At 42.7% G+C, this 19,469-nt stretch overlaps 1 protein-coding gene across 2 annotated transcripts in view; it reads right to left on the bottom strand.

Moving 5' to 3' along the window:
- The window catches only part of KAT6B (lysine acetyltransferase 6B), a 1,467,124-nt gene that overhangs the window by 1,198,268 nt on the left and 249,387 nt on the right, over window positions 1-19,469 (bottom strand). For both annotated transcript variants that reach the window (XM_069610967.1, XM_069610966.1), the window contains exon 3: window positions 1,304-1,412. In XM_069610967.1, the coding sequence (XP_069467068.1) occupies window positions 1,304-1,412 (109 nt within the window). The remainder of the gene's footprint in view (window positions 1-1,303; window positions 1,413-19,469) is intronic.

Raw genomic sequence — 19,469 nt, 5'->3', positions numbered from 1 at the left:
GGCTATCTGTAGTCCTGTCTCCAGTTTCATGGCAGGTATTTCATTAGTTTACTTTCTCCAAACCCCCCCCCACCCCCCCCAACTATTTTCAATGGCCGCAATGGATAGGGAGAAGCTTCCCCTTCCTTGGCAGACTTTTTCAGTTGCGAAACGCCAGAACATTTTGCAACTGAAGACAATTGCTTTTAGTACCCCAGTGTTACGTGCCGGGGTACTAATAGCAATAGCGCCTCGCAGGGCAGGCATTACCACTTTAGGTAATGCCCGGGGGCCTGCTTTACTATGTCAATGTCCCCCTGCCCCCGCTCAGGGTTTATTGCTTAATTAAATGATTCCATGGTTGACGGAGAGTCAGGCTCGCTCAAGACTGCTTAAAGAAAAGGCTGAAGCTTAACCTTCACAGTCAGTTGTCCCAAATGAACCAATCTATTTTTGTAACCAAGAGAAACCCCTGAGGACTATTCTCTAACAGAAGAGGTAAATGCAGAATAGGTAATCGCTTTATGGCAGCACAACAGCTTTCTGGACAGCTTAGACTCCATCTTCACTTCAAAGAACAGAATTCAGGATTGTAGCAGGGATGAAGGAAACTTAGATCCTCCATACAAAATACACCACATGCTACAACACGGATTTGAACTCCTAATGTATCTTTTGAAAAGTTGTGGCACTTTGTTCTCAAGGACACCGGTACATAACCGCTCGCAAATTGACACGGTTCAGGTTCTATTTGTATTTGAATGCTTACAGCGGATACAGAAAACCTTGGCACCACAAAAAGACAGGTCGCCAGATGCAAATTCTAAACCCGTTCTTGGAGTAGCAAAACTGAAAGAACATTTAAGAACACAAAATGTCCTTCAGTTTTTTGGAATGCAGTGTAATAAAATGTTGCATCGGTTCCATTACTAAACTTTTTTTTTTAAAAGAATCATTGAGATCAATATCAATACCTGTAGTTTATATGAATGCTGAACTATTTTTCGCTTGTGAGGGCAGATCAAAATGTGGCAGCAAAGCACTTCAAATCAATGCTAGGCTCACTATGAAGGAGCAGTCGTTGTTACTGCCTATGTGGTTCCCCTGTCATAACTTTCTAAATTACATATCGAGCACCTGTAAGAAGCAAATGGCCACCCCATAAACATCACTGCTATAAGATCTTTTCTGCAATCAAAAGTGAGCCAAACCTGGCTCAGCTTGCAATGCTGTTAAGATTAGGGAAACAAAAGTTGTGGTGGGTCAATAATGCAAAGGAGGAATAGGTCTTAAAGAAGATTTTGTAGTAGATCCATGTACTCACCACTGCTGCCACAGTCCGCACAAGAGATAAGTTCTTCTGGCTTTTTTTCACGATTGGATTCTTTTGTTCCCAAACAGAAACTACATATTGGAATGGGATCAGCTCGCGGCTGGCAAAGAAAAAGGTTTCAGTTAATGGCCTATTTAGCAATTAAACATCTAAAAAAAAAACATTGGTTCTATTATGTATTTATTGAAATTATAAAACGCTTTCGCAAAAGCACCTTTACGAAGAGAGCAGTACATTTTAACAATGCAAGGCTTGGGGCAAAAAACATGATGCTGCAGAAAGAGGACAAGAAATGGGCCTTCAAGCAGGTATGAAAGATGTGATACGTAGGGAAGCGACAAACAGTAAGAGGAAAAGAAATGGAGCATGAAGAGAAAAAAAAAAGCACAAACGGGTTCAGGGAAACCAAGGAGATAGGTAGACTGGGGGCGAAGAGCACAAGTAGGAGAATAAAAGGAAACGAGAAGCAAGATGAGGAACAGAACCATGTAGGCACTACAAAAATAGAAAGGAAATGAAACAGAAGGGGAGATTCAAATGTTAAGAGTGAGCAAGGGATAGAAGAGCAGGGAAGAAAGACCAAAAGTAAACAAATAGAGTTATAAATAGAACAAAAAGGGGTAAGGCAAGATGCAGGAAGTCTGATCAAGTGAGAAGAATAGTCAATAAGAGAAAATTAAAGCCAAAATAAGTAGTTTAGTAGCATGAAAAGAAAGGGACAGGCACAACAAAGATTTTAAAGAAGAAAGCAACAGTTATGAGCAGTAAGAGAAATATGATAAGAGAAAGAGAAACCAAGGAGAACGCCAAGATTATGAGCAGATAAAGGGAAAACTAGTTGAGGAGGAGGAAAAGAAAGAAAGGGGGGGAGAAGGAGAAGGAGGGAAGAAAGGAACCTCAGTTTTAGATGGGTTAAGGTAAAGCGAGAAGCCATCCATGTTAGGATGGAAGAGATACAGGCAGGAACTTGAGAGATAAGAAATGGGAAATCTCAGAAAAGTAGACAAACGTTTGAGAGTCAGCATAAAAGTGACAGGAGAGATTCACCTTCAAAGAAAAACATGAGTAAACAGTCACAGTCTGATCTGGGGGTTATATATAACTTCGATTGCAATTCTCTGGGAACATTTAATCATCTTCTCAAGTATGATAAATGTTCTATTCTACAGTGTTCAAAATTTTCAATCGCCACTAGACATTGGCTGGTGAGAGTCTTGGCGAGTAAGAAATGGTGAGTTGTATGAATGTGTAGAATTTAGGGGGTGAAAGATTTGATGGCTGGCTAGCAGCTTGCGTCTTGAATTTGTGTACCCCTGCTACGAGTCTTCTACACATCCAGGAACCCACAATAGTTTTATTTTACAAATAGAGGCATAGAATTTACAGAAAGGTGAACATTGTTTCAACGCAAGCTCTAAAGTGCTAGCAATGCATAAGGATTCTGTTGGTGTTCTAAACCGGTCCTACCAGATAAGACAGTTCACAGGGTGATCAAAATTGGTCAGAGATTAAACACATTTTGTCCCTACCAAATCCAATTACACAAATACACTTTTATAAATCATATCCCAGTGTTTGCTTGTTCTGAATATGCAGAGCCTGCACATATGTTAAGTTACAGTAGAAAACATGAATTTATGGCAAGATCAGAGTTTTAAAATGATGCATTTTCTTTATGGAAAGCCCATGTTGTCTATGGAAACATAGGCAAACCGACTAACGAGCAAAGCAATTGATCAAATGAGTCGCTGTAATACAAGCAGTGTTCAACACAGTAGCCTTGATGTACTCAAATTGTTCAGCATTTGATATACATGTGCTACAGTTTTCCTTTAGTCTAGATTATCTTTTTCTAATACTGTTAACTTTATTTTGAGTTAGATGTGTTTTCATACATTATGTGAAATCGTGAAAAATATTATCCAGACTCAAAATGTGGTGATATAATAAAGGCAAGATAGGGCTTCCCTAAACTATCAGTGGCAGAGGAACCCAGGGTAAGCTCCTCTAACTAGGATTCAGGTTCAATTGGATTGTAATGAACCGTGATGGGGACAATGGAAGGGTCTACCACCCAAACCTTCAAAGATCATCTTATTAAAAAATGACCAATCCTTGAATAAGTACTGTGTGGAAATATGAACAGACCAGAACACAAGATCTATTTTTGGCATTTATTTTTAATATTGCATTGTCATGTGTTGGGCTATAAATCAAACATGGATCACTAGAACAAATTAGAATCTCCAATAGTTGCATTTTACCTGAGGTGAATGTAGTCAGTTTAACTTGTAAATAGTAAGTACTCTTGCAAAATGTCTGGAGCAAAAACAGCCTCGATTACTTTTTTTCCTGCCATGTACCCCTCTCAATGATATAGCGGTCCTTGTATAAGACAAATGCTTTCCCAGCTGTTTCACCTAGTTAGGTGGCCTGAATAATTGTTTATTAAACACTATTAATTTGGCAAACTAACCAACAAGCAACTAATACAAACATTCAAGTAATAGAGTTACAATTCCGTTCTGAACAATGAATGAATACACCAACATCTTAAGAATCCTATGATACAGGCATGTACTGTAACTACTAATATGGCACAATCCCCACAAACATACATAATACACACAACACATCGAACAGCGAAACATTAGAAAAAAGAAAAAGTAAAAACACATTCCTTTAAAAAAAAAAAAAGACATTTAAAAAAAGGAAATTTGCACATATCCTCCCCCCAACCAGAATTCCTCGACTAACCTGCTTCACACACAATCTAATACCTACCCCCACACCACACACCGCTATAGCGGCCATTAAAAGGTGACCAGAGTTATAAGTAACCATCCTCTTTATTTTAAGAGGGAATTATTTATGTTTGAAGATAACTTGGTCTTCTCAACACTAGGGGGCTCTTGAAAGCAGAAGACATCAGGACACTGTTCCAGCAAGTTGCCATAACTGCCCTTATGGTTAGGACCTTATTTATTATGAAGTCATCAACTCAAAGCAATGGGTTTCATACCGCTGTAACAGATTGCAAAATGTGCATAAGGGCATTACATATGGTGGTGTATAAAAATTACCATCAGAACACATTAGAATGAACATGGCCCATGGTGAATTAGCAAAGCTCTGTAACAACAATGTACAGATCCACAGGGGTTTCTGGAGAGCAAAAATGCGTATTTCTTAAAGGTAGCAGGAACGGAGTTGAAAAGTTAAGGAAATTGTTTTAAAAAAAAATTAAATTGTATTTGGTTTAAATTAAACCTTTACAAATGTTATATCATAAAGAATACACATAATTGCAGACATACAGTATACACAAGAATGGTGCAACTGAGTAAAATATATCACATCTACATACAATTATACACAAAATCACATACTCTTTTTTAATTAGAATATCCTATACATATGTTCAACTTGAATCTTTTCAGTAATCAGTCATTCCGAGAATTTAAGCATAAAGAATTGAAAAATAAAAAAAATACAGAAACAAAGCAACAGTGATAAAAAAAGAAAATGAGTCAAGAATCTAAAAGAAGTTGTCTACATTACAGTAGAACTGTTCACCAATAAACATTCTCAAAAATAGTAATTAAATAAATTACTCCTATCAGCTTTTCAAAATATTTTTAGGCTTTTAATAAAGTCTGATGATGCCTAGCCCTCATGTACATTCTGGATGTTGAGGTATCGTTTCCAAATGGTATCCTCACTACATCCTGCTCGATAGTTTAACAGAGGCGTCATATTTAGTCCTAGGCGCAGTTTGTGCTTCGCATTCGAGGACTAAGTGTTTGATTGTTTCTAGTTTGAGAGTACAAAATCTACATCTGATCTCATCATCTGCTATTTGTCTTCTCCTGAGCAATATTTGTTTAGTCGGAAGTAGGTTCCAACGTAACCTAAGTAGCAATCCTCAATAATAACGGTTAGGGAATTGGGTCAGGATAATAGAGCGTTCCTCTGAGTTTGTGCTCGTGAGATAGGTGGCTCGTAGATGCGCAAGAGTATAATGCATCCGTTGTCAGTATCCAATCAGAACCAAACAGAGACCTTTTGGTTTTCAGGGGATTCTTCGTTAAGGTCTCAAGGTCCAAACCAATTCTAGACCAGATTGCTTCACATCTTGTCCTAAGCAGGCCCAGATCAATACTGGAGTTCATAGAACCACCCAACGACTGATATAAAGAGTCCGGTATGGGAGCTCCAAGTTTGGCAAATTGTGACAATAGACGCCACTTCTCACGGGCCCTTAGTAAGATAGCCCCGAGTATGGACTTAATAGCTGCCAGTGGTACTACATTTACAACGCCGAGGATCTTCCTCCACATCCTGCTTTCAATTCTATCTAATGTTTTAGAAATTATTGCATTTTGTAGCTCAACACCATAGGTTATTTTAGGGCCAATTTTTTTTCAAAGAACATAATAGCAGGCTCGAGTGAGAATGTGCCAAAATTAGTCAATTTTCATCATCTGAGACTGTAGCTGTACTGCCTTATGCATCAAAATATCAATGCCTGTTTTTAGACCTTTGAGAGCCCCAAAATGAAACCCCAGAGATACAGCACCACGGCTAAGCTTAACAGCCCCTTCAATATTCCACAGTGTGTATTTGCTCTTCTTACATGACCTAGTAAATGTTAGAGGTATTTGTATTGCGCACCGTCACCAACGGAGTTGGTCCACAGGCGCTCTGGCGGATCTGCAAACGAGTAGGTGGCATCGGTTAGTAGGTGGAGCGGGAGTAGGATAGTGAGAGGAGTGGTGTTCTGTTCAACTGAACATACACCGGGTGCTGAGCTTTGGATCGATGTCAGTCCTCGTGTGCTGTTGGTGCGGCTTATGTGTTGCGGTTTTGTGAAGTGCGTGCGGGTTGTTCTGCGAGAAATGCTTGTGTGAGATTTTTGAGTGAGATAAGTCTGCAGAAATGCCGAGGTTTTTGTTAGTGGGTTGTATGAAGTTTAACATGCCAACATTCAGAACTCTGTCCGAGTGTGGCTCTCGCCGATCCTCCCAATCTCATCAGGATGGGCGAAGGGGTTAAGCCTGGCAGGGTTTTAAGTTCGTGTGAGGCGCTCCATGTACTGTTCTAACGTGTTCTATAACTGTTCTAATTGCTCCTCGCCGTTCTATTCTAGCGAGCTCTGTAGGAGTTCTAATGCTGATGGATTGATTAATGTGGGTTGGGTGTCTATTCTCCTCCTTGGGTGCTGGAGCTGGTGTTGTGGTCTCCTCTCAAACTTTCTATCTAAATGCGTCTGCTGGGGTTTTGGATATGGTACGGCCGGGAGGCAGTGGATGAGTCGTTTAAGGGCTTTTGTCTCGGTCTGACTATGCGATCCGTCTATGGTGACCTTCTTTTAGTGGCTATTTCCCTTAATATCTTATGGTCTGTCGTGGGGTCCGTTCTTTGGGTTCTGATTATGTCCGTATTGGGAGTGGCCGAGGTTGGCGTTTTTCATTGTTGTTTAACGGAGTGGCATTCTAGTGCGTAGCTGTTGTAGTTACGCTGTGAAGAGCCACGATTTGAGAGTTTCCTGAATGCTAGGTGGTCTGTTGTGTTCTGTATATTCTTAGGTAGGTCATTCCAGGTTTTCGGTGCCTGGTGAGAGAAAGAGGATCCTCCAAGTTTTCTTCTGTTATAGGGTTTTGGTTCCAGGCGGATGTTGGTGCTTGATCTCAGTGTTCTTGTTGGTTGATGTAGGCGTAGTTTGTCGCTTAGGAATTCTGCACCTTGCTTTTGTATTGCTCTGTGCATGATGCACATGAACTTTATTTGCTGTTTTAATGGTAGCCAGTGTAGTATTTTTAGCGCAGGTGTGATTTGTTCTCTTCTGGGTAGCTTGCGGAGGAGTCTGGCTGCCTCATGTTGTATGCGTAATCTACTGTGGACATGATCAGAGCGATGATGGTAAGTGTTTTGTTGGCTAACGACAGGAACGGTAGGATCCTTTTTGCTGCTCGCAGGAGGAAGAAACATTTGAATAGGGCATTTACTTGTGGCTCTAGAGTGAGGTTGTTATCCATTAGGGCCCCTAGGTTTTTTACAGTCAATGATGGTGCTGGTCTGGTGCCGAGTTCTCTTGGCCAGGGGATATAGCTGATGTCCCCTCCCTTTTTTTAAACAATCATCTCTGTTTTACCTGGGTTGATTTTGAGGTGGTTGAGGTTCATCCAGTTGAATATATCACAGAGGCAATTCTCTAGTGTAGCATTTTCTTCTCTGGTGTCTTGTATGTTGAAGATTATTTGAGTGTCGTTGGCGTAGTTGAAGCATGTGAGGCTGTGTTTTTTGATGAGTTTGATTAATAGGTAGACGTAGATGTTGAATAGAAGCGGGGAGAAAGATGATCCTTGTACTCCGCATGTGGAGTCTCTAGGTTTGGACTTAAAAGGTTTCATCCATACGGTTTCGGTTCTGTTTGTTAGGAAGGATTTCATCCAAAGTAGGGCGGTGTCCGTTATCCCTAGTCCTTCTAATCTCTTTGTGAGGATGTCGTGGTTGACAGTGTCGAAAGCTGCGGACAGATCGAGAATCAGGGCGGTACTGTTGTCCGAGTCTGCGTTCGTTTTTAGGTCGTCCCATATTGAGAGGAGAGCCGATTTGCTTCCTCTCATTGGTCTGAAACCAACTTGTGCCTAGTCTAGTAGGCAGTGCTCTTCTATGAATTCTTGGGTTATTTTGTAGACGTACGTTTCTAGCAATTTGGCTATGTAGGATATGTTGGAAATGGGTCTGTAGTTGGATAAATCCTCTACGTTTCCTGTTGTGTCTTTGAGTAGCAGCTTGATGTAAGCCAATTTGAAGGCCTGTGGTACTTTACCTGTTGAGATTGAGAGGTTGAAGAGATTCCTGTGGTATTCCATGGGGGTTCCTTGTTTGAGAATTGTTTTGTATATGTCTGGGGGGGCAAGGGTATTCAGGAGGGCCTAATTGGTTGCTTTGGTTTACCAGTTTGACGAAAGTCTCCACTGATATTTCTGGGAAGCTTTATAGCTTGTTTTGATATTCCTCGTCTGTGTCAATGGAGTTTGAGGTGTGATCGCTTGGTCTGTTTTGTATGGTGTGTTGGATGGAAGTTTTGTTTTTGAAGTGGTCTCCTAGGTCATCGCAAAGTTTCATCGATTGAATTGGCGTGTTGTTGCAGCTAAGTGGGTTTTTTATTTCGTTTATGATTTTGAAGAGTTGTTTTTGGGTGTTTGGTGCTCTGAAGATTCGGTTTTCGTAGGGTTTCCTCTTCGCTTTTTGTATTTCCTTTTAATATGAGGGGATATGTTGCAGGAATTTCAATTTGTTTGCAGTGGTGTTGGTCCTCCATTCAGATTCTAGTTTTCGTTTTTTTTCTTTGCATGGCGCTGAGTAGTGGGGTGAAACATTTTGCTCTTTTCTTACGCGATGGGGTGAAGGGCTTTTCTTTGGTGATGTCATCTATAGTTGTTGCGATCCAGGTATGGAGTAGGGTGACTTGTCTAGGTCCGCTTCTTCCATGGTTGTTGCTTGTGGTTTGCTGAGTTCCAGGAGCTCGGCTAGGTTGGAATTTATGGTTCTCCAATTTCTTTTCATCATGATCAGTGGTTTTTCTTGTTGCTTCTTTGTTGGAGCTGCTGTTGTGATTATGAATGTAATGATGAGGTGGTCGCTTCAGAGTATTTGAATGGGGGTGCCGTGGGGATGAGATCCTTGTTGGCGAAGATTGCATCACGTGTTTGCCCTGCTGAGTGTTTTGCTCCTTTGACTAGTTGTTGTAGGTTCATGGCTGCTAGTTGGGCGGTTAAGGATTTTTGTGCGGTTTCTTCATCAAACCAGATGTTGAAATCTCCGAGGATGATTGTACATGATGGCTAGGATGGTGATTGCTTCCGTGAAGGCATCTATGAAAGTCGCATTGTAGGTTGGTGGTCTGTATATCAGTATGAATTTCAGGTTTGTTTTCAGGTTTACTGATAGCCGTAGTATTATGGATTCGCATTTATCAATGTTTAGTGGATCTTCCATTTTGATGGCCAGTTGCTCCTTGTGGATGATCGCTAGACCCCCCACCTCTTTTGGATTTCCTGTTTGCTTGGATGCATTTGAAGTTTTCAGGCAGTTGAGGGTGATCTTGTAGTTGTCGTCTAGCCATGTTTCGGTTACAAATAGGATGTCTATGCCTCCGTCTGATAGGGGGTCGTATATTTCGATTGAATGTTTGGACATTGACCTTGCGTTTATTAAGTTACAGTGGATTCTCTGGGTGTGATTTTGTTTTGTGGTTATTCATTGTTCAGGTTTGTAGTTGTCCGGTCATGGTGTTTCTGCATTGATGTTGGCAGGATGAACATCGGCAAAAGCTGCTTCTTCATTGAAGCGGTCCAATAGGTTGCTAACAGGGTGGATCAATCGTGGTGCTTCTGCTGTGATGATGCTTGGTTGAAGATCAGCGATGGCTTCTTCATTGAGTCCGATTGTTATGTTGGAGGTAGCATTGTTGGTTGTCGGCGCTTCGTCGTATTGTGCGGGATGTTGTGGAAAACAATGGTGCCCCTGTGTTTTTGTGATATACGGGGTAATGGGGCTGGAGTCATCCCACTCTTGTTGAGTGCTCTTGTCTTTTTTTCCCAGGTCTTTCGGGAAATTCTTTGCATGTCTCGAGGTTTCCGTGTTGAGGGGTCGGTGTTCCGTGGTTGTGGCGAGGTAACGTGTGAGGTATAAGGATTTTTCTCTTACATAGTTTGTTCCGGTTATGACTGCGTTAGGCGTGTTTCCTGCCGATGAGGCTGCTTCTTCTGGGTTCTGTTGGTGTTGTGTGTTCGCGTCCCTTTTTGCATGTTCTTGCTCTCTTTCTCGGCGTCCTTTTCTGGGTTGGCCCATTTTTCAGTTCAAGGTGCAGACGTAGTAGGGTAGCTGGTCCTCTATGCTGTGTTGTGCAGGCGCAGGTGTAAATGCCAGAACTCGTTTTCTAGGAATAATAAGGCCATTGTCTTTGGCATATCCTGCAAAGGCATTTAACAGCCTCTGCAGTCCGACGCTAGCTTGATCAAAGATCAAGAAGTCGTCGGCATAGGCCAACTATGCTATTTTTGACTGCCCAGTCTTAGGAGGAATAAAGCCTCCCTCGGCCAGACAGTCCGCAACATCACACATGTATTGGTTGAAAAGCCATGGGGCCAACATACAGTCCCGTCTGACCCCCCAGTAAGAGCAAATTATTTTACTGATGTCCCCCTTTTGATTTAGTCATACCCGTTTTCCACAGTTTTCATATAGCCCATTAATTATCCTCAATAGACCTGCCGGCATTCCACATGAAGCCAATTTAGCCCATACTCTATTCCTGTCTACGCAATCAAATGCGGCCGATAGGTCTATCGAGGCCATATAGGTGTAGCCTTTAAGCATCCACCAGGAAACTTCCTGAATACACTTAACCACAAAGCCATTAATGTTAGTAGAGTGGCCCTTGCGGAAGCCTGTCTGCAATTTATTTAAGTGGTGTATGACAAGGCCCATTGTTCCAGATGTGTCGGCAAAAAGGCCAAAAAGATCTTGCAATCTGCGTCAATTACAGAAATAGGCCGATAGCTCTAAGGATCGGACCTACTTCACATTAAAAGATCAGCACTGCATGGGCCGTACGCCAAGAGGGATGTGTAAATCCCGTACAAATAATATCTGAATTCAAAGTAAAGTAAGTTGGCCCAGTCAGTTTGGTCGGCCTTGAAGGTTTTATTGGTTAGGCCATTCGGGCCAGGGGCGCGGGACCTGATGCATCTTTTTAGCAAGGAGTGGATAGTGGAGATCTCTAGTTCTGGTTCACACTGGTTATCTGTGATCGCTTTGAAACTCTAGTCAATCCTGGGATTACTCACTGAGGATCCAAATCTACATTCAAAGAAGGATATCCACTCCGACTCCGGAATGGGATTAAGTTGAATGACGGCATAATTAGGATCCTGTCCATTAACAAGTGACCAGAAGGCGCTCACTCGGGAGTTGATTAGAAGTCAGTCCTAGCATAATCTCAGCATTGTGCTGAAGTAAGCCTTTTTTTACAGATTTGCAGTAGTTTTTATATTTCTTCTTAGCTTTTTTTATAAGCTCTAAGCAAATAAGACAGTCTACATTCCAACCCCAGATATATCTAGTCTCGGCCCTGATCGTAGTTTTTGCAATAGCTTAATCATTATTATAGCAATGTGCGTGTCTTACTGGTCTGCTTAATTTAGTTCCTAAACAGGAGCTCATTCCAGAGATTAAATTACCAATGAGCCTCTGGGTCCCAGAAGTTAATTTTCCACTGTAAGGTAGTTGTATTCACAATAGCACTTAGGTCATGATTCAAAATGTTAATATTCGAGTCAGACCAGCAAATTGAATTGCCTGCCAAATTAGTAGTTTCTAGCATCGGAGTTTTCAAATTCTGTATTGGTTAGAACCATATTGAAAGATGACGTTTGTATACAGTGATCACTCCAGGTGTTCTTAAACACTGAAAACCAAAGAGCATTTTGTAAAATAATCATTATATATATATATATATATATATATATATATATATATATATATATATATATATATATATATATATATATATATATATATATATATAATCTAGTAAGGAAGAGCTGTTCCCTCTATGCCAAGTATGCGAGTACGATTCATTTGACTTGTTGAGAGTGTTCACCACCAGAGACTACAACCCAAGCACCCCTAGTCCCAAATACCACATTCTTCCTGCTTGGCATTTGGAGGTTGTGTTCTTATTAACCATAGGAGAATCACACAATTCCCAAGCAGCTTTTTTGGAACCGACAGTTGACATTCAAATCGCTCACAACTATTATGCTGTCATTAGGATGTCTGGAACACCATTCATTCATCAATACATTCACATACTTTCTCAACAAAGCAGTTAACCTCCAAGATACCCATGTGCCAATAAATGTTGATAAGCAAGATCCTCAACGTACCATCAGGGGAGGATAAGTCAACCGCAATGGCACCAAAAGGTAGATTGTCAAGAGAAGTCCCAACAAGCCCCAGAGCATTAACAACCGCAATAAGCAGACCCCATGATGTCTCCCTCCAGAACTTGATTTAGCTGATTGAAAAAAACATTTGGAAACCATCTAAAACAGGAATAGACGTCAACCAAGTCTTTTACAGGCATATGCAATTTGCCTCTCAACTTGGCCAGGCAGAAAGGATTGGTAAAGCGAGGTCTACTCACACGAGTATGCCAGGATTTAAGGCACAGGGATATCACTCTCTGCTCCATAACCCTGGATTTTACTTGTTTATGGGACTGATTTATGCCACAAGGTTGACGTAACAGCAGCCCAGTCTATTTTGCTCTCATGCCCTCAGTTTCCAACCTTGAAGAATTCAATCTTGGCTTGCTAAACAAAAACAGGGGTGTGATATACAAATTGCTTCCTGAGCAGAACAGAAGGCCCCATTAGGCAGTAGCAGCCTTCGAGGACTTTCTTGGACTGCTAGTATTGTGTTTCGACAGTGTGATTTACGGCATTTCTAACTGGCTTTAGCTACATTGTGAAGGTGAAGTTGCAGAAATCCAATGTAGCGGAAGTCTCCTAAAGAAATGACCAGAAGAGCTGAAATTCTAAATTTCCCTGTTGAAAAGGCCTTCCAAGACCGCATGACTTGAGACTTAATAAATTGAAGTTACAAAGATCTTAACCCTGAAACAGAGGGGAAAATGTGACATAATGACTTCTAAGAACAGACATTTAGATGTTCCAACATGCATAATGGGCAACATCTTTGTTAGCAAATTAAATGTATAGGCTAGGCCAAAAAAAAAAAACATGGTCAGCAGTCTTGTTCGGCAGGCGCGAGCCACATTTGGATATGGAGGGCTGAGGATAGCAAAACAGATGGCAGTAGGTGAGAACTCAGAAAACTATCATGCAGTGGTTTGTTTTTCTTGTAGTACAATGGCTCTTGCTGTGGCTGTGTTGAGGCTGGTCGTGGAATACAGGAGCAAAATGTGTTTTCCGTACATTTAAACTAGAATTACTGTTTTGTTACTAAACATGTTCATCCCTTATGCAATATTTTTACTGTTAGGAGTGATGGCTTATATTATCGCCGTTATTCTTGCCTTATAAACGTACAAGCTTTTATGAAATATTGGGTTACATTAAAATACATCATAAATAATAAAGTGGCATACGACTCAGCTGTCATCTCCAAAAGCTGTTTTGAGACTCAAAATACCCTGGCTGTTTGTGTTTTCTCATGCCAAATGCACAGTAAACTAGTCCCCAAGATTCAGAGTGCTAGCAACGTGCTTGGCTTGATTTAGACATGAATGACTGATGACCAGTGTAATCAGTCACAGCTTCGTCACGCGGTGGCTATCTTTAAGAACGCAACCTGTGTGGTTGGTATAAGCCTGACGGGAGTAGTTTCTTACCTGTAACTCAATTTCTCCAGCTTTGGTATCTCATGGATTCACATGCTGTGGATTTTTCCAGTCAGGCTGGGAAACCTCAGTAACTTTAACTTGGCATTTTCCTATGGACAATTTCGACACTTTAGTGTCCTATCGACATTCCTTTTGGGTGCTTTAAGCCACGCCAATAGGACGTCTGATATAAAATCACCCCGACCCCGCGACTTCCCTTCAGATTTTCACCTCCAAAGTAGAGGGAATCCGAACCCAGGTTTGCCTGCAGGGGTGGCCGGCAGGCGCATGTGAATCCATGAAAGATAACGCTGGAGAAATGGAGTTACAGGTAAGAAACTACTCCCTTCTCCAGCATTGGATCTTTCATGGATTCACATGCTGTGAATAGATTACATAGCAGTACGACCAATGTGTTGTGGTGTATCATAGGCAAACCAACGAATAGCATCTTATCGCATACATGAGAGTACAAAACCAGCAAGTGACAAAGTAAAATAGAAAAAAAAAAAAAAAGCTGCCGGATCTACCTTCCTGAAACAGGCGTTGGAGGACTGCCCATCCCACCTGTACATAGTCTACATGTTACTGCCTCAGACAGTAGTGCCTGGTGAAGGTATGCATCACCGCCCAGAAAGTCGCCTGGCAAATGTCCACCAGCGGTATCCCAGACCATAGCGCCGACGCCATTGGAAGAGTAGAATGAGCCTTCGGAGCACCCCTCAAAGGCTTGCCAGCTTTTGCGTGACAAAACGAAATTGTAGAAGAAACCCAACGGGAAAATCCTGGTTTGGAAATCGACTGCCCCTTGTTGGAAGGCCCAAATGCCACAAACAGCTGCTTTGACTTCCGGAAGTCCTGCGTATGGTTCAGATAAAATTTGAGTGCCCTCTTTACGTCCAGAGAATGATGAGCCTTTTCTGCCGGCGTGGAAGCATTAGCAAAGAAAGAGGGCAAGGCAATAGAGGCAAGTTTGTGCAACGCTGATGGCACTTTCCGGATATAGTGCGGGTTAGTATCCAGTAGAACCTTGTCCTTCATAAACCTCAGATAAGGAGGGTCAATGTCCAGTGCCTGCAATTCTGACAACAGTCTGGCCAAGGTAATCGCCACTAGAAACGCCACCTTCCACGAGAGGAACTTCAAAGAAGCAGTCGACATGGTTTCAAACGGCGGTTTCATCAAAGCAGAAAGAACTACATTGAGGCTCCACACCGGTGCAAAGCGTTTCACCAGGGGAAATGTCGGAAACCGTCCTTTTAGAAAATGTTTCACCAAGCTTCACTAAACCGGAGCAGCATGGCGCCTTCCCGTGAACCTAGAAATCGCTGCCAAATGCACCTTGGAGGATAACGCCAGGCCCCCTTGTGCAAGGTGTAACAAGTACAGGAGAAGATGAGCCGGGGAGACATTTAAAGGCTTTCTCTCAGGGTGACTCTCCCACCAGGCACATAATCTTGCCCATTTATGACCATACGAGACATTGGTAGAAGGGGCCCTTGCCGCCTCTAAGATCTGGCGACACTCCCGGGAGATACCTAGATGACCGAACTCTGAGTGGTCAGGGGCCATGCCATCAGGCTGAGAGATGCCAGATCGTGATGCCACACTTTGCCCTCGTCTTGAGACCGGAGATCTGGGTCCGCTCCTAAACGAAACGGCCCTTCCACCACTAGATGAAGGAGATCTGAAAACCAGGTCTGCCTGTGCCAAAACGGGGCTACCAAAATCACCCTGCACTGGTCCTTTATCAGTGGAAATGGGGGGGGAACTCATATGCGAAGAGGCCCGTTCACGGGAACGACAACGCGTCCCCCATCGACTCCGGATGAGCCCCTCTGCTGGCAAACTCCAGACACCGTTTTCCATCAAAGTGAACAAGTCTATCGGGGGAGAACCCCATCGCTGGAAGATTCTTGGCACTTGCTGTGTCTTTGCCTCCACTACTGCAGCTGACTGGTGTCTCTGCTGAGCACGTCCGCCTGAACATTCAGAACCCCCAGTAGATGGAAAGTGACACTATTGATCCCTTGAGCTAGGGACCAATGCCAACCGTCCTGCACCTCCTTCGACAGGACCCAGAAATGTGTGCCGCCCTGCTTCTTCAAATAGAACATTGTGGTGTTGTCAGTCAACACCCTCACCACTGCTCAGTGAATGCGTGGAAGAAACGATTTTAGGGCCCAGTGCACCGCCCTCAACTCGAGCACATTGATAGGCAACCAAGTCTCCTCCCGAGACCATAGGCCCGTACCTCTGACTCGTCGAGGTACGCCCCCCCCCACCCTATCTGGGAAGCACCTGCCACGATCGTTAAGGGAAACTTGGGCACCAGCAAGGGCATGCCCCTTACGAGATTGGTCGTGCAAGTCCACTACCCAAGGGCGTCCACCAACCCCTCGTCGACCACCAGCGTGTCTGACCATAATCCTCGACTCTGCGACCACCAGTCTGCGAGGAACTCCTGCACCAGCCTCATGAACAGGCAGCAATTGGGAAGGAGAGGGATACACAACTCCATGGCCCCCAACAGCGACATATAACCTCGGACCGAGACCACGGTACCCCCTCTCCGCTCGCCAGCCTTGGACCGCAACTTTACCACTCTCTCGCTGGAAGGTTTTAACAGATTGTCCTGGGTAAGAAACTGCGCCCAAGAAACACCAATTCTCTGGACGGCGTTAAATAAGATTTTCCGAAGTTGACGGCAAATCCCAGCTGTTGCAAAAGGCCCATGGTCGCCATGAGAGACTCCCTTGCCCGTTCCTGCGACAAACCCCTTACAAACCAATCGCCCAGATAGGGGTACACATGATGGCCATCCCTCCGGAGAAAGGCAGCCACCGTAGCCAGACACTTCATAAACATTCTGGGGGATGACTTCAGGCAAAACAGGAGGACCCGGAACTGAATGATCCTCTACGACTCAAAACACAGGAACTTATTGTTTTTCAAGCACACATGATTGTAAGAGGGCTGCTCTTCTCTGGGAGGGAGGAGGTGGGCTATGGGAAAATTTGCTTTCAAGATTTTCAGTTCAAGCTGCTAGAATATATGTGGTCTACATGTATAGGTCAATGAGACGCATCTCCAGCTCTGTTCTGTATTGCCTTGCCTTTGTTTTTTCTGACTTGTACTTATGAAAACTAAATTGAATTAAGGAAAAAAAAAAAAAGGACATCCTTCCCTAGAAAGTGCAGTGCATAAAATATTGACATTGTGCAAATAATTGAAATAATCTAGAGATACTGAAATTACTTCTCTTTGCAAGGCTACAATTCTTCGAGGACTTGCGAGTGCCATAAAATTGTGGTTTTGCTTTATATAGAGTGCACCAGGCCCTATGCAAAAAGCTAAAAACAGCAATGACAATAGATAAGGCGAACGCACCTGAAATAGAGAATGTCTGGTATTTCAGAAAGCTGGGATAAAGCCATCTTATTAAATTAGCGTACGAGGGCAGGACAGCAAGAAGTGTAGGTCAGATCCATGGTGCAAAATGGGCAAACATTATTTGAACCCCGGGACTATTTGTAGATAAATGCTGCAACAAGAAAGATGGGGAGGCTGAACGTAATATAAAGAGCTTTATTTATGCTCAGGAACATACATTTAAGATATGGTTTCCAGATCCAGGTTTGTTTTAAATATCAGGTAGCCTGTGAAACTGGACAGTTTGGTAGAATTTAAAGTTTCCAGGAACAAGATCTCAAGCTTAGATGTTATTGCCCTCTTGCGTAATAGGAACATTTTCAATGAGGCGGTAGAACATCCCAATGCTTTGCAGTATGTTGTGGAGATATCCATTTAGTTTCCAGGATTTGCCATTAGCAGATCCTATTACATCTCTAGAAACATCATTATATAAAGACAAATTGGTTGAGGAATTTAGGTGTAACCAAAAGAAAAGGGGCCTCACAAAAGGAACTCTAATCAGAGTGCTTGGAAGCCTTTACGCCTTGTATTCAAATCCCTCTACGTCTTGCTCCACCTTACCTTTCCTCCCTTCTCACTTTCTATACTCCTCGCCCACTCCACTCTTCTGACCTGTTCCTACTCTCTTCTCCCCCTCGCCCCTATGCCCCTTCTCGCTTCTGCTCCTTCATACTACTTGCTCCTTTCCACTGGAACCGCCTCCCTCTCCACATCCGCTCTATTTCCTCCTATCCTACCTTCCGCTCTTCCCTAAAATCCTACCTCCTCCACTCACCTCCCTAACTTCTACACTTCCTTCCTCACTTCACTCTCTCCTTCCCTCTACTGCTATTGCTTCTCTCACCTTAGCCTTCTCCCCTCATGCTTAACTACAGCACTCATGTAAATTGTTCTTCACACTGTCTTCTAGCACTTGATCCAAATGTTACTATGTATTGCTTATTGTAATTCTTATTCTCTTTTTTCTCTTACCACGGCCCCTCTCCCCTCATGCTCAACCTCTTTAATCACGTAAATTGTTCCTTATACTTTTTTCTGGTGTTTGATTCAAATGTTACTATGTTTTGCTCATTGTTATTCTTGTTGTCCTATTGTAAAGCACTTTGGTGTAAAGCACTATATAAATGTTAATAAATACAAAAATACAAACAATAGCTATATACTAGGGGTACTGAAAGGAAGATTGGGGATTTTCTTTATACATTTCTTTTCTATCAGACAGAGGGGGGTAACATGCCACCAAATTTCGCTGCCATACTAGGCAGCAGACTGACCGGGATAAGTAAACATCTAAAACTGTCAATGGTAATCTATATCCAGTTTCGGTGTTCAATGTATGAATCGCCTTTTGAGAATAAGTTTGCTTTTGTTCAATTGGCAAGACCACTTAACGTTATCTTGGAATCTCAGTCCCAGCTAGTCCTAGAAACTCAACATCAACATTGCTGGAGAGACTCCAGCAGTTAATAGAAACTTAGCTTGAGGAATGGCACACAATCACCATGATTTTAGAGTGATTATACATTTTGCTTCCTAAAATATAGCTAGCTGTTTTAAAAGGGCAAATGTCTGATATTGCAACTGTATCATCTGCATACATAAAGATGAACAAGTTACTTACCAACTGGTAATGTTCTTTCGATTGGATGTTCCTCCAATGTATTCCTCATCTTAGATAGATGTATTCCATCTAGCTTTGCTGCTCTTTGGAAATTCTTTCAGCAGAGGGCGCCGTGCGTCGATGTCGTCGAGTCGATTGTCCCTCGAAGGCCTCCGTCAAGGGTGACGTCATCAGGTGTATAAGTAGCACGCGAGGCGCCCATTGGCCTCAGTTCTGTTTTTCCACTTTTATTCTTTGATCTTGTACTGTGTAGATTGTGCCAGTAGACAGGTATGAGCCTTGCGAGATTTGAGATGGCAATAACCCGGAAAAATCTACAGAGGGGTAGGCTGGGAGGGCGATGATTAATACGTTGGAGGAACATCCAATCGAAAGAAAGTTACCAGTTGGTAAGTAACTTCAAGAGGATTGTGTCCTCCAACGTATTCCTCATCTTGGATAGACTCCCAAAGCAGTATGAACAATTCCTCTGGAGGAGGGGGGGAGATTTTCCGATGCTCTTAGATGGCTGAGTATTGTACTGCTTTTCCAAAAGTTAGCTCCCTAGACTGGAAAGCATCCAGGTTATAGAATTTTAAGAAGGTGTGTAGCAAAGACCAAGTTGCTGCTTCGCAAACGGATCTTATTGGAACACCTCTTTGAAGGGCCGTGGAGGAGGCTATGCCTCTGGTGGAATGAGC

The sequence above is a fragment of the Ambystoma mexicanum genome, chromosome 8 (assembly GCF_040938575.1).
Source record: "Ambystoma mexicanum isolate Mex_15411 chromosome 8, UKY_AmexF1_1, whole genome shotgun sequence".
In the NCBI taxonomy this organism is placed as follows: domain Eukaryota; kingdom Metazoa; phylum Chordata; class Amphibia; order Caudata; family Ambystomatidae; genus Ambystoma; species Ambystoma mexicanum.
The sequence above is the reverse complement of the archived record's forward strand: the minus strand, read 5'-3'. Positions and strand labels throughout refer to the sequence as shown.